Genomic DNA, 13615 nt, shown 5'->3' on the forward strand with positions numbered 1-13615 from the left:
CAGTAATAGAACATCCTGATTTTCAGACAGAGTAACAAATAGGTCATTTTAGGGGGGTCTAACCCCTTGCTCATTTTTGACCCAAAAAATCGAGATTTTCGAAATCGAGTTTTTGTGCTAGGATGGAAGCCTAGGCAACGCTGATTATAAAACCGGAAATCCCAATTGGATCAGACGAATATAACAGGAGATATCGCAGATTGAAATTTGCAATTACTGAAAAATGCCATTTCCAAGATGAAAATCTAAACGAAGGGAGACAGGCTCTCGAAATTGCTCGCAATAAATTCAGCGTGTTCGAAAACCTATATTTTCATACCAAACTTTCCAATATCTGACACTGTTTAGGAGAAAATAATTTTTTTTGTTTTTTCACTTTTCATTTTCGAGTTGACTTCGAAGAGCTCTCTGGAATGCAATTCTTCATTGAATCATCAACTGTTTGGTTTTATAGAATCTTCAGAACGAATTCTATGCACTCCATATCCTAGGACAGTAAGAGAGCATCCAGATTTTCAGACAGAGTAGCAAATAGGTCATTTTAGGGGGGTCTAACCCCTTGCTCATTTTTGACCCAAAAAATCGAGATTTTCGAAATCGAGTTTTTGTGCTAGGATGGAAGCCTAGGCAACGCTGATTATAAAACCGGAAATCCCAATGGGATCACACGAATATAACAGGAGATATCGCAGATTGAAAATTGCAATTTTTGAAAAAATGCCATTTCCAAAATGAAATTCTAAACGAAGGGAGATAGGTTTTCGAAATTGCTTGCAATAGATTCAGCGTGTTCGAAAACCTATATTTTCATACCAAACTTTCCAATATCTGACACTGTTTAGGAGAAAATAATTTTTTTTGTTTTTTCACTTTTCATTTTCGAGTTGACTTCGAAGAGCTCTCTGGAATGCAATTCTTCATTGAATCATCAACTGTTTGGTTTTATAGAATCTTCAGAACGAATTCTATGCACTCCATATCCTAGGACAGTAATAGAGCATCCAGATTTTCAGACAGAGTAACAAATAGGTCATTTTAGGGGGGTCTAACCCCTTGCTCATTTTTGACCCAAAAAATTCAGATTTTCGAAATCGAGTTTTTGTGCTAAGGTGGAAGCCTAGGCAACGCTGATTATAGAACCGGAAATCCCAATTGGATCAGACGAATATAACAGGAGACATCGCAGATTGAAATTTGCAATTACTGAAAAATGCCATTTCCAAGATGAAAATCTAAACGAAGGGAGACAGGCTCTCGAAATTGCTCGCAATAGATTAAGCATGTTCGAAAACCTATATTTCCATACCAAACTTCCTAATATCGAGAAAATGATTTTTTTTGTTTTTCGAGAAAAAATTCACCTCAATTTTTAACTATTTCAATGATTCTTGGAAAAAAGACATTTAAAATTCAAAAATTTAGAATAAAGAATCAATACGAAGTCTTTTCTATCTATTCACTTCGTTTTGACACTTCGATCTGAGGAGCTACTGCATTAACAAACAATAAAAGAGAAAGCATTGTACTTGATAAAATTTAATGCAAATAAAATTCAGTTCTCAGCTATCCATCCAGATTAACGGAATCATTCTCATGTAAAAATTTCGAAAAATGTTCCACTCTTGTCAAAAATCTTATACTGCTGGCTCACTCTGTCCTGGAAGTCGATCAAATAGGTTCATTCAAAATTTTCACCATTCTGATCTCAATCGGATCTGAAAAATGTCATTACGTGTGAAAGTGATCTGGAAGTTGAAATATTTGAGGTGGAGATTGATGTCTGAAGCAAAAAAAAAAACAGTCAGAAATCATTTGAAAAATCAACGTCACAATATTTTCTGAGCAATTCTCTTTGAATTATCTGAAATCCTAATACTCTGAAGTAGGTCGCATCTTGTCCATCGGAAAAAAAAATTGAAATGGTTCACCACCTTTTCGAAGAACTGAATTTAATACACCAATCGTGTGGTGTGAGAATTTCCTATATCGCATGTTCTCCATTTTCATGTGAAAGAAAACCAATTTTATATAAGAGCAATTTAAGAGACAGGTTTAATCTTCAAGAAATTCACCCTTGGGAGTAACCATTGTGGAAACAGGATGCTCTATTCCATTTATATTTCCCAGGAGTATCGTCTAGTACTCGGGGCGGTGAAAATTCAGAGAGATAATTTTAATGGTTGAGGTTAAGGACACTTTTCGAGTAGGTAGTTTCAGTAAAAAATGAAACAGAATGAGATTATTATTTTGAGATAAGATACTCAAGTTGAAGTTTGGTCAGGTGACCGTTTTACAAACGGATATCTACTATTCTGACAATTTGAATTATTATACATGGAGTAAATGAATAGTTATGAAAGAATTTGAGCTGTATCTAAGTAGGGACAACTTTGAATTGTTGGAAGAAAATGGTTCAACTCACCTCTGAAAATTTGGGATAATTCTTTCGCACAAAATGCAACACCATTTTTCTTTCGATGAATCATGATGTATTGTCTAAAACTTGAGGCCTAAAATCGAATATAATAATTTCGTGTCTTCAATATACCAGGTATAATAAAATGATTAACATTATGGATCACTTAGATGAGGAATTATTCCATGATTCTTTGAACAATCACCGCTTCTGATAAAGATCACTCTAATTGAATTGCTGACATTGAAATAACTCTTTATGAATATTTAATCCACACTGAGTTTCCCTTTTCGACTGCTCCAATGAATATGAAATAAACCATAAAATACAGATACCCTATTCAGTCATAGAATGCTTTCATCACGCACCAGCCATTAGTATGTAAATTATAATCATCTCATTTAATGGACAGCATTTTGATGTAGCTCCAACGACAAATTTTCATTACACATCCATTGCATAAAACGAAATCGAAGTTATATTGAGCAGTGTTTCTCATACACAATGAAATAAAGAAAAAATAGAAAACAATTAAAAATTAAAAAAGAACAGACAAAGAAAGTTTTTCATTCCGGAAACGAATCTTTTAATTACCATCGTTAATTCAAAAAAATCCTTGAGTAGATTGACAGAAACACAAATATAAACCATATTTTCCTCGAGGTTTGAAGACATAAGGCATTATTTTTATTCGTTGAAATTCACGTTCAAAGTCTGGCGTAGGTACGTACTCTTGTAATCATTAGGGGTGCAATGGAAAACTGCAGAATATAAAAATGAACGTAATGCAGAACTGCGCCGTATTATTACCCCATTACTACGAAATGAAAGCTTTGTTCCCTCCATAAAACACCTCTTATTCAATTTCCCAGATATAATTACGGAAAACCAAGCGGATTACCATTATTATTTACACTTTGTTTTGGACGATTGTGGCCATGCAAGGGAAAAACTACTTCGGAATTTCTCTTTGTGGTATCCGAAGAATAAAGTTGTTTTATCAACGTACACGTGCTGTGGAAAATTCAATTACTGACTTTCAGTATTAGATGAGTAGCTAAGCCATCCATTTTCATTTTATACCGAGGAATAATCAGGTTTTTTTATTGGTCTAAAACTTACTGGTTGTGGGATAAGACGATATTTTATATTGTATTTTATACAGGAACGGGAGTTCACCTAGGAATATGGAACATTAGAAGAAGAGCTTATACTTCTTCTTCATTCTGGTTTGGAGGTGCTAAGCTCAGGAACTCGATTTCTACAGTGTTAAAAGTAGTTTACAGTGAAGATTGAAAGAGTCCACTCTAAATCACACAAGTGGACTCTGTCTTTTACATTGAACGATCCATGCTATGATTTTCTTCTCAATTTGTATAGATGGGTACACGATGAAGAAAATATTTGAACATTAGAGATTGACATTACAAGGAAATGGGGAAGTATGCATTATAAGTAACCAACAAGTCTACAGGAAAATTCTAGAATCAACCGGAAGTGCGTCATCTGTTTTTTTTTGTAATTTCAAAAATTTTAAATATTTACACCGATTTCAACTTACCGTCTATTGTACATAAGGATTTCAGTCATTTTTTAAGTGCCAATTCAATATACCTCTCTATCTTTCGCAATTTCTGTCGGTTATGGTTGGAAATTAATTTTTCAGGTGTGATTGTGGTGAAAGTAACAGGAAATTTCAGTCTAATCTTCACCCTGAAACGTTCGATAATCCAAAAATGATATTTTTCAAAATTTTCACGGCAGAAAACTCACAGAAGGTTCGTCGCTTTTCTGTCTCTTCGTCGTCCAAGAACTTTGATTAAATCGGAGGGTTTTTCATTCATATTCAACGAAATTTTTTTCGGTATCGTCCAATTCAAATTGCCGCACTTTCGGTCGAAATCACTAAAAAAAATTTGGATTGCGACTTACTCGTTCGAGAATCGGTGGTTGTGTTTCATTTCCCGCTTCACTCGTCTGAAAAAATCAGGAAAAATTATTATTAGGACAAAATTTTGACAACATAGAATAGGTAAATAGGGTCTGCAAGTGGTTTTCCCCATATTTTGGCATTTTTGGAAGTAAGAACACTCTACACTTGAATAAAATTGTCGAATGAAAAGTTTTCTTTATTACAGGTAAAAATCGTGTTATCTTAAGTAAGTTTAATCTCTAAAATACAGAATTAAAAATAATTACAACAGAATACGTTAGCTCAAACTTTGGTTAGGTAATTTTACTGTTTATGATACATCTTGGACCTTTCAAGGAGTTGAATTGAATCAACGAATCTCATTCGAATGAGATTTATATTCAAACTTGTCTGAAAATATTAGATTTCTATATACCGTTTATTAAAGTATACGTTGATGACTTGATGACAGTTTGTTTGGCGATTCTAGAAGGAAAAATAGATGATGACATCAATATAGTCTATGACATCAATTTACAATTTGACATTTCTATGAGTTCATTGTTGCGATTGAGAAGCATAGATGTTTACACCTCGCGTAGTTGAAAGAATCAACACCTGAAGCTAAAACATTCTGTTGTCGTTTATCCAATACGGTGTTCGTTGTTCCCAGTGTAATTTTTAATAAATTCGACAAACAAAGCTTAATATGACAATAAGGGTTAACCAGTGTAGTCTTTATTCCCGGGAAATGAGTGTGATAAGTGAAATAAGCTTCAGCTCGACGTTGATTTGATAGTGGACACCAATTTAATTTTGATGATGTGAGTATTATGAATTGACGACTTATATAAGGAGGGAAATAAAATGCCATATCTGGCATGATGCAGAGAACTAGATTACTTATAACCAAAGCCTCAGTTTTTTATTCAGATCAATGTACAGAAACCGGATAATAATTGACATTGTTTGAAACATAGAATTATTGATAACACAGAGGAACTCTCTGTAAATAACATGTTCTATAAGTCTATGGCTGGAAACTATAGAATCTAGTAATTTATGAAAGACTCTTTTGTGAGATCAATATTTGTTTTATCCTTGATACCAATTGGTTTTCCATCATTGCCCATTTATTCGTGTTTTATACTTCAGTGTTTCACTATGTTATGGAAGAACTCTGAGAAAAGGTGAGTGTTTCTTAGTTTTCATTCTTTGCAGAGTTTTAATTGTTGTTCAATGTTTCTATTTGTTGAGTCGAATATTGATAGATAGATTCAAAGAATCTACGATCGAAAAAAAAAAAGACATTATGTTTCCAAGATTTCTGGGTGTAGCCCTTCTAACGTAGCCGAGTATATACGAGGGACGTTGATTGGAATCTGCTGGGGTTTCATAAATTCAACTATTCAATATTCCCGGAGCCTGCAGAGTTTCCATCAAGGGGAATCCCTAGATCGGTTTCCCTTTCATTTCTGCCTAGAACGCAGAAGAAAGAAGATGGAAGAAAATACGGAATAATTGGGGGTTCTGATTGGTCGATTGTGAATTGAAACTGTCGTCTCGGAAACAGCGGAGGTGAAGGGCATATTTTAGGGATGCACGGTTAGTTCCTCTGGCTTCAATGGCTTCTGCTAGATGTTACCCTGGAATGTATCAGGAGTGCTCTATTGATTCCACAAAATCAGCTAAACTAGATGTAGATACAAGCTTTACTTCATCGAAAAAAGGGGATAAAGCAGTAAGTCCACAGAGGGATACCCTTAGTGCATGGTCCTACTTGAAAGTCTACTTATATCCCTCTTTCGAAGGATAGTAATGTAAGGAAAACTTCATGAACCGCTTTGGGATATCTCCACTTAGTCAGAGACCCATTCTTATGTTGCCTCGATAAGGACTAGAGCCAACAATGAAAGAAGAAGAAGATAATGGAACTTGTTAACCGCAGGAACTGTGAAAAATTGATTCAATAGGCCAAGATACCACATACAACACCCTGAAAAATCATAGGTATGTATTTGCGCAGTATAAATGAATAAAACATCTCCTAATGGCGGATTTATACCATTTCCCATAATACCACCCATTATATCGCCAAATAACGATCGGGATAGGAAGTTTATTGTTATATTATTCCTCGATCTTCCTATCTAACAACATTTGGTCCTACGAGAAGAGATCTGGCCAGCGAGCCGAAATAGCCATTTATATCTCAAGACATTAACCTCTGACATTTCGATGGAGTTCCTCCATCACTATGTCAGACATAATTTCCTGTTTGTTCGAGTAATAATTACAACAAATCATATAAATGACCCTCTTCGCTAATTCCCAAAAGGAAACCATAAACAGCCAAAAATCGACATTTAGCGTTGATATCCTGACCCAGGAAATAAAAGTTCGGGAAGATTCTTATTGAATTTTGGAGTCACACACTGTTGTTCAGTTTCTCTCAGCAGAAAATTGATCTCAAAAACTGTATTGCTAGCTAGACAGGGTAAAATTGCACGAGATTCAAAATTAGGTAGAATTTTGTTTTTGTTCTTCTCTTAATTCAAACAAAACCCTACGTCAAAACTTGCCAAGTTTCTTTTTTCTGTTTAGTAGGACTAGTAGGAGCTTGATTAGGAAACTGATGGCTGTAATGGTCATAAAAAATCAGTTTCGAAAAGTTCTGTTGAATATTTTTAAATTTTGCGTTCTTTTCCTGCTAATATGACGGTTTGTACCAAATAAGAATTGTACAGTTTTGACTGAAATATTCACAATGACCATTGGTTGTAAGTTGGACTTACTAGGCGTTACTAGAAGTATAAAAATAATGATGTTACACATTATCAGAGAAGAAAGACAATATTTTGTCCGAAACTCTTGCCAAAGCAAACAAATAAAAAAACATCAATGTCATGAAACCGAATTTATATCGAGTTCCATCGATGCGGACTTTCGGAAAGAGTACTGAACAATATATTTCTTGAGCATTTTTTTTTTATCTATAATTCAATTACTAACTGGGTAGTTCTAAGATATATTTTCTCAACTGAAGCTCGGAAACTTTGGCTAGTTGTTGATTTCACAGTTGAAAACAAAGTCGGAATTCAGTTTGTAAGAGCTTTTTCTTCGTTTCACTTATACGCTTTCTGTACAAACTTCTCGAGAATACCTGACTGCCTTTTTTTGGGAAATGGGTTGTGTAGGTATGAATGCACGAGAAATAGTCGATTTTTCGATTGAAAAAACGTTGGTTTGTCATTGAATTCCACTATTTTAATTTTATATATACAGGCTATAAATGAATTACTTGGAAAAAATTCATCTCAGATTCGAAAATAACTTTGACACTTTCAAGATTTTGCAATACTGCCAATAAGGTTTTAAAAGTTAACTTTTCGAATGCATCCCGTCAATACTTCATGAGGTACTTTGTGAACGATTATATCCTCTTTGAAGCTTCGTTTTCGAGGTCCAATAATTAATAATAACGAATCAATACTTATAACAACAATAAAAATATGACATAAAATATGGCACCAACTTACCAGATGAGTTTTGCGAGAAAACTCACTGGATTCAACGTCAATATGAATTCTCTTTCGAACCATCTACACCTTAATGTACGTGCATGATTATTTCCATGTTCGCTGAAGAAAATGCTTGGTAACTAGCAGGAAACGCTAATTTTAACCTTGGGGGTTTTCATTATGGATTTGTACCTAAATCCAGAATCGAATGATTAAAATGAAACAGAAATTTCGAGTTTAACAAACATGTTGAGATAGAAAGAAATCAAGAGATTCAAATTTCAAACTGTGTTAGTTCTGAATGATCTTCGTCGATTAAAAATAATTGAAATAACATCCGAGTTATGACCATAAATTGTTGAAATTCGAAAAAATTCCTTCCCCCATTCTCTCAGTATGTTATATAGTAGCTCCATCATTTTTAGTTTCTCACTTATGAACTTACGGTTATTGTTGTCTTAGTTTTTTCATCGAGACTCACCTGAAACAAGAGAGAATACTGTTAGAAAAGGTTTTACTGGGAAATTATATACACTGTACATAATTCAAGGAACAAACAAAGAGATTTAGCAATAATTCCCCAAATTTTTAAAACTTCTTTCGATCTGAAAACGTGTAATTGAGAAATACGTATTTTTTAAGGTAAATCCACTTAATCATCACATGAAACTCTCACACGTATTTTAGTGAAAGAAATAAAACAGCTAGCTTTAACCATTTATTTATCAGACACATAACTGATTAACATTTACATCCCGTTTACTGTACAAATACTCAATACACACACAGTGGAATAAAAACATATATTACAACAAAGGTACATTGAACATACAACAGATAACAGGAGACATTGTTAAGTATGCGAATTAAAAATTAACAGAATTTTCAACCCAACACACAAAAAAGATTTTCGATCAGATCAATACAACAACTGCTAAAGAACGTCTGATTTGTATAAAAAAATAATAAAAATAGGAGAAGACTGAAATAGTTCACACAATCAATCAAAAAGTTTCGTCGATAATTAATTCTTCAGTACTATAAATATAAGGAATGATTAGCAGCTGTTGGATATATTATTTATAACCCCAATTAAGTCAGAACTTACTGGCAAACGAAAAACTGCAGTTGATCCTTCCTCCTCCTGAAAATTCAATAGACATGAAAAGTATTTTTATCTTTACATCTCAACCCTCTTTCACATGAATAATCGATCTAGCACCTTTCCCAGTAAGTCGACCGTTGTGGAAAAGATAATTTTATTCGTGTGCAACTTTGTCTATCGATGATACTCCTTATCGATGCATCTTACTCACGTCGATGTATTGAATTGCAAAATCAATTGTTAAAGGAAGGTGTGAAAAGATGGTAGGATAGCAATCTCTGCATGATTGTAGAATATAAATTACATGAATCGATCTATTCAATTCGTCTTCTGAAGGCGTCTGGCATTATTTCAACGGGTTCATCATTCGATTGTATTTATAGAGGGTGCCCAACTAAAATATGCCAGTTTCAAGTTTTGTGGGTCCACATCAAAGATACGTTTCACATCAGATTGTTATCGAAGTTCGTTTTGGAGCACATAAATTATGGAACAATAATTGAATTAATTAATATAGTATCAAAACAAGCCTCTCTCAAAATGAGAGATCATTTGAGTGACCAGCCTTAAAAGTTGAGTGAGTTTTAGTTGTTAAACCCTGAATCAAAGTGCTAGATATGCAAGCTTTCTCCTTCAATCTTAAAAACGTTACAATTGCAATATATCCATCAAGGTTCCATAGGATTTTGCTTCGATACAACGTTTGAATTCCTTGTTGTGAAAAAATGTTTTCTTCATTAGTTCTAACTTACTGTTGGTAAAGAAGCAGCTGCCTCTGCTTGTAGTTCCTGAAATAGGGGAAGAGCAATAAAAACTGAAATTTTTCAGAAATCAAGATTCGAATGGGTTTAATTATTGAATATCACGTATTCTTTCATTGAAAACATTCGAAAGGTTGATCCAAAACTCGTGAAGAGTTGAGTTATGTATTTATGAACCTTCAGAAACAATTTCAAGAGGAAAGACTGAGGAAAACGACCTGAAATTCATTTTTGAGTCTTGAAACTTACTACGACTTGAGGGGCTTCTTCCACAACGTCTTCGTTTTTCTGAAAGTGATACGAAATCGAAATTCATTAGCATTCTTCTTCTTCGAACAAATGAGAATAAACTTACGGATTTTTCTTCCGAAACGTATTCCTTATATTGCATCTGAAATAAGGAAGAGTTGAAGGTGTTTCTGAATTATACAGGGCGTAACAATAACAACATCCGGGAAAAATTTAAGGAAGGATATTTATGAATTCTCATGTGTCAATTTGAATTTTCCACAATTTTACTTATGAAAAAACCATTCAAGCACGTATACTTGCCTCAAGTTCTTCTCCCTCGACTTGGTCCTAGATATAGACAGAAAAAAATTCAGTATTTCAATGAATGTCACGAAAAACATTAGCCAAACTGAGAAGTTCAGGTTAGGAAATTGGAATTTTGAAGAGAACTTACAGGCGAAACTTTGTCTCCTGCGTTTTTCTTTTTCTTTCCCTGCAAATGAGGAAAAACATACTGAATTAACCAAAAATTTTGATTTTCCTTCGTCAACCGCCATAATTCATGACGTTAAGTTTCAAAATCATCGGGACAAACAGGGCTTCCTGTGGTCAAAAGAAGCGAGCACTGAATGAAATATACCGTCATAAATATCAACCGACTCCTCGCGAAAACTATAAATAATCCCAGGTATCACGACAACAAAAACAAAGATTCCCGAAACTTCTAATCGAAATGAAAGAGAGCTGTAAAGTTATAAGTCAGCGTCGGAACCATAATTCTAAGTTTCTCTGATACGAGTTTGAGTATTTTCTCCGGTTCATAATTTTATCGTCTTCGTAAACTTCGCGTATTTCTCCAGGCGAACAGAAGTTACTGATTTCTTCAAGCTTAGGGAGACATTTTCGAGCAGCTTAAGCGAGAGAAAATTGCTCGGATCTCTGAACAAGTTCCGCATAGAGAAATCTTCAGGCTAACTAACTTGATTCGCATCGACCTTAGGTGCAATGTGAGGTGTTATTCCAAGATAAGCTGCTTCTTGAAATTGCACCCCTCATTATCGAATATTCTCATTTTATAAGTATAAGATCCACAATTTTCTCAGGAAACAATCAGTATCTCATAAACTAGTATTGATAAGAGATGTTTGATTGCCCATTTCTGACTACTATAACTCTCTATTGGTCAGAAATCACCCTGTATTTCTTATCAATGGTATGCTCGATATGTTTGAAGAAAAGTACTTGTGAAAATGATATGATATCAAATCAAAGATGAGGATCACAACAACAAGATTGAATTCAACTCTAAACTGATAAACTTCTCAAATAGAAGCTCTGTATAATTTCAATTTATCGGAGACGTTGGGGAAAGAATAAATTTGTAAAAAACTTACACTCTTGTTTTTCTTCGAGGAAAATATCTTCTTTATAGCCCCGAACCTTCTCGCCTGAAAATGAAATAATTTCCCGATATTCTACTGAAGCCCAATTCGATTCAACTCACTTTTTCAGCAATTTCAGACGAGTCTTGTTCTTCGGTCTAGAAAAAATTCCGATTGAAATCTCAGTAAAATTAAGGTGAAAAAATTGTAGATTCTAGAAAATAGTATAGGATTAGAAAACTCACATCACGTGACGTGGAAGGCTGATGTTCTAAAGGGACCTGCAAGGCATAACGAATTAAAAAATAAGCAGCGAGACTTGAAACAGTCTCGGAATTCTGCTAAACTTACTGACGGTGAAGGATAATTTTTAGGATCATCACCATAACGTTCCTGCAAAGTGGAATTTTTTGAATTTAAATTCGGAAACTGAATTTAAACTTACCATATTTCTTCTTATAGACTGAGAAAACCTTTCTAGAGTGTTTCCTCTATTATAATGCTTCTGTAAAATTTAGATCGTTTGGAATAGCCAAAGTTGACAGTTTTGAAATATGAGACTTACGGATGATCTAGGTAAAGCCAAAAATGAATATAAAACTAAAGCATCCTTCCTTGATCCGTAGCCCGTCTAAAATTAACAGATACTTTTAATCTCCTATCGATTTTTATCGAAATATCAGAACTTACGAGCTCAAAACCAGAAGAATCGCGTCCCTGTAAAAAAAATCGATGTAAAAATGCCGTGAATGCTATATTAATTTTCGACCACTTACTCCGGAGAAGTCTAGTAGAGCCAAATGATCTTGATCCTGAAAAATCAAGTTTTTCGGTAGAAAAATTCATTCGGATGAAGGGAAATGATAAGGAAATTGTAACCGTTTTAAACGACTTCTATAAGCCGCTTTCTATAAGAAATTCCAAGTAGGTAATTCTTTTTTGTAGACATGTTACGAAGTTTCAATAGTTGACAAAAAATAAACTGTTTAAAAAATGTTATGTTCTCTTTTCGTGATTTGACAATATTTCAAGAACTGCTCTACCAGTGGTTCATGTTTCATACGCCTAAGACGGTCGAAATGATGTGAAATTAATATTGGATATTAAATTCCAATGCGCAATCTCTCAGTGGACTTTATTTGGAAGACTCCGGTAGAGCAGTTTGAATCTGATAATTTAGAATATCCGAGGAACTCACTTTTTTACGAGCTCTCTCTCCTAAGTGAGCTTTGCAGCCCATCTGAAATGAAAGGTTGGAATTGAATCCAGATTTTTCTTCTCTGGTCGATATTTCACTAACAAATTTCGACTGAAAGACTTACTCTTCTGAAGAGTGGACTGTTCAGGAGCGGCTGCAAAATAAGGAAAATCGAAAATAATGATAATATCCGAAAAGAAATTTAGAGAAAAGTAACCGTTTTTCAGCAAAATAAGTAATTGGACTATCGTGAAGCAATAAATAACTTGAATTAATAAGGGAGTTTGAATATACAGGCAAAGTCTTTAACTCGTACAAATATTTTGACAGTAGGCTTAAATTGAAAGATGTAAGATGTTGAAAAACGATGAAAAAATGATATTTTTAGTTCTATCTCACGAACGGTTTCATCGAATGAAATGAATTTGGGAATATAGATCTACATTTATTTGATGAATCTTTTTTAAACACAAGATATCACCCACGTCTTCCAGTTTTCTCATTATCACCATTATGTACCATAAAAAAAATCAAAAATTCAAAGAACCCAACTGTTGAAACTAAGTTGGGTTGGACGCTATCTAATGAATATTTGAACGTTAGGTAAAATAAAAGTATTCCTCATATTTTCTCGTATAATGCGCCGTTTTCGAGTAATTTGATGTTCGAAAATTAAAAAGCATCTGTGAAATTCGAAGTATTGGGTACTTTGGCTGAATGCAACTCTGTTTAAAAGATCCACAGATTTGTAGTGTCACAGATTCAGCTAGTTATTCTGAAGATACTTTTGTTTTTTCAGGGGTGGCACAGCTCATTATGAAATCTCGAAATGGATATATCGTTTTATCAGAGCCGAATCAGGAAAAATGGTATAGGAAAAAACTGTTTCTTTCGACCTCAAGAATCTACTGTTAAAATATTTGTACGAGTCAAACATTCACCCTGTAGAGTAAGTATACCCACTATTGATGTATTTAGTGAAATAATTCCTTTGTAATTATGTGAGTAATCGACTAAAATTTGAAAAAATCGAGTAAAACTTGAAAGAATACATAATAATAAGATGGTAGATTTCCTCTTGATCTCTCT

At 34.0% G+C, this 13615-nt stretch overlaps 1 protein-coding gene across 7 annotated transcripts in view; it reads right to left on the minus strand.

Annotated features, from left to right (window-relative positions):
* Positions 1–1520: 1520 nt before the first annotated feature.
* LOC123312045 overlaps positions 1521–13615 on the minus strand; it is a 153993-nt gene continuing 141898 nt past the window's right edge. For 3 of the 7 annotated variants that reach the window (XM_044896234.1, XM_044896233.1, XM_044896237.1), the window contains exons 10-29: positions 12651–12680; positions 12527–12568; positions 12105–12140; positions 12019–12045; positions 11894–11959; positions 11774–11833; positions 11680–11721; positions 11574–11609; positions 11451–11486; positions 11341–11394; positions 10401–10439; positions 10268–10294; positions 9965–10106; positions 9707–9742; positions 8958–8993; positions 8295–8330; positions 7868–8041; positions 4190–4393; positions 3978–4129; positions 1521–1715 (exon numbers count right to left, since the gene is read on the minus strand). In XM_044896234.1, coding sequence (XP_044752169.1) covers positions 8317–8330; positions 8958–8993; positions 9707–9742; positions 9965–10106; positions 10268–10294; positions 10401–10439; positions 11341–11394; positions 11451–11486; positions 11574–11609; positions 11680–11721; positions 11774–11833; positions 11894–11959; positions 12019–12045; positions 12105–12140; positions 12527–12568; positions 12651–12680 — 723 coding nt within the window. In that variant the 3' untranslated portion in view covers positions 1521–1715; positions 3978–4129; positions 4190–4393; positions 7868–8041; positions 8295–8316. Of the gene's footprint in view, positions 1716–3977; positions 4130–4189; positions 4394–7867; positions 8042–8294; positions 8331–8957; positions 8994–9165; positions 9349–9706; positions 9743–9964; positions 10107–10267; positions 10295–10400; positions 10440–11340; positions 11395–11450; positions 11487–11573; positions 11610–11679; positions 11722–11773; positions 11834–11893; positions 11960–12018; positions 12046–12104; positions 12141–12526; positions 12569–12650; positions 12681–13615 lie in introns of those variants that run through there. The other 4 variants (XM_044896238.1, XM_044896239.1, XM_044896235.1 and 1 more) reach the window with 4 other exon arrangements.

Source organism: Coccinella septempunctata, chromosome 4 (genome assembly GCF_907165205.1).
Source record: "Coccinella septempunctata chromosome 4, icCocSept1.1, whole genome shotgun sequence".
In the NCBI taxonomy this organism is placed as follows: domain Eukaryota; kingdom Metazoa; phylum Arthropoda; class Insecta; order Coleoptera; family Coccinellidae; genus Coccinella; species Coccinella septempunctata.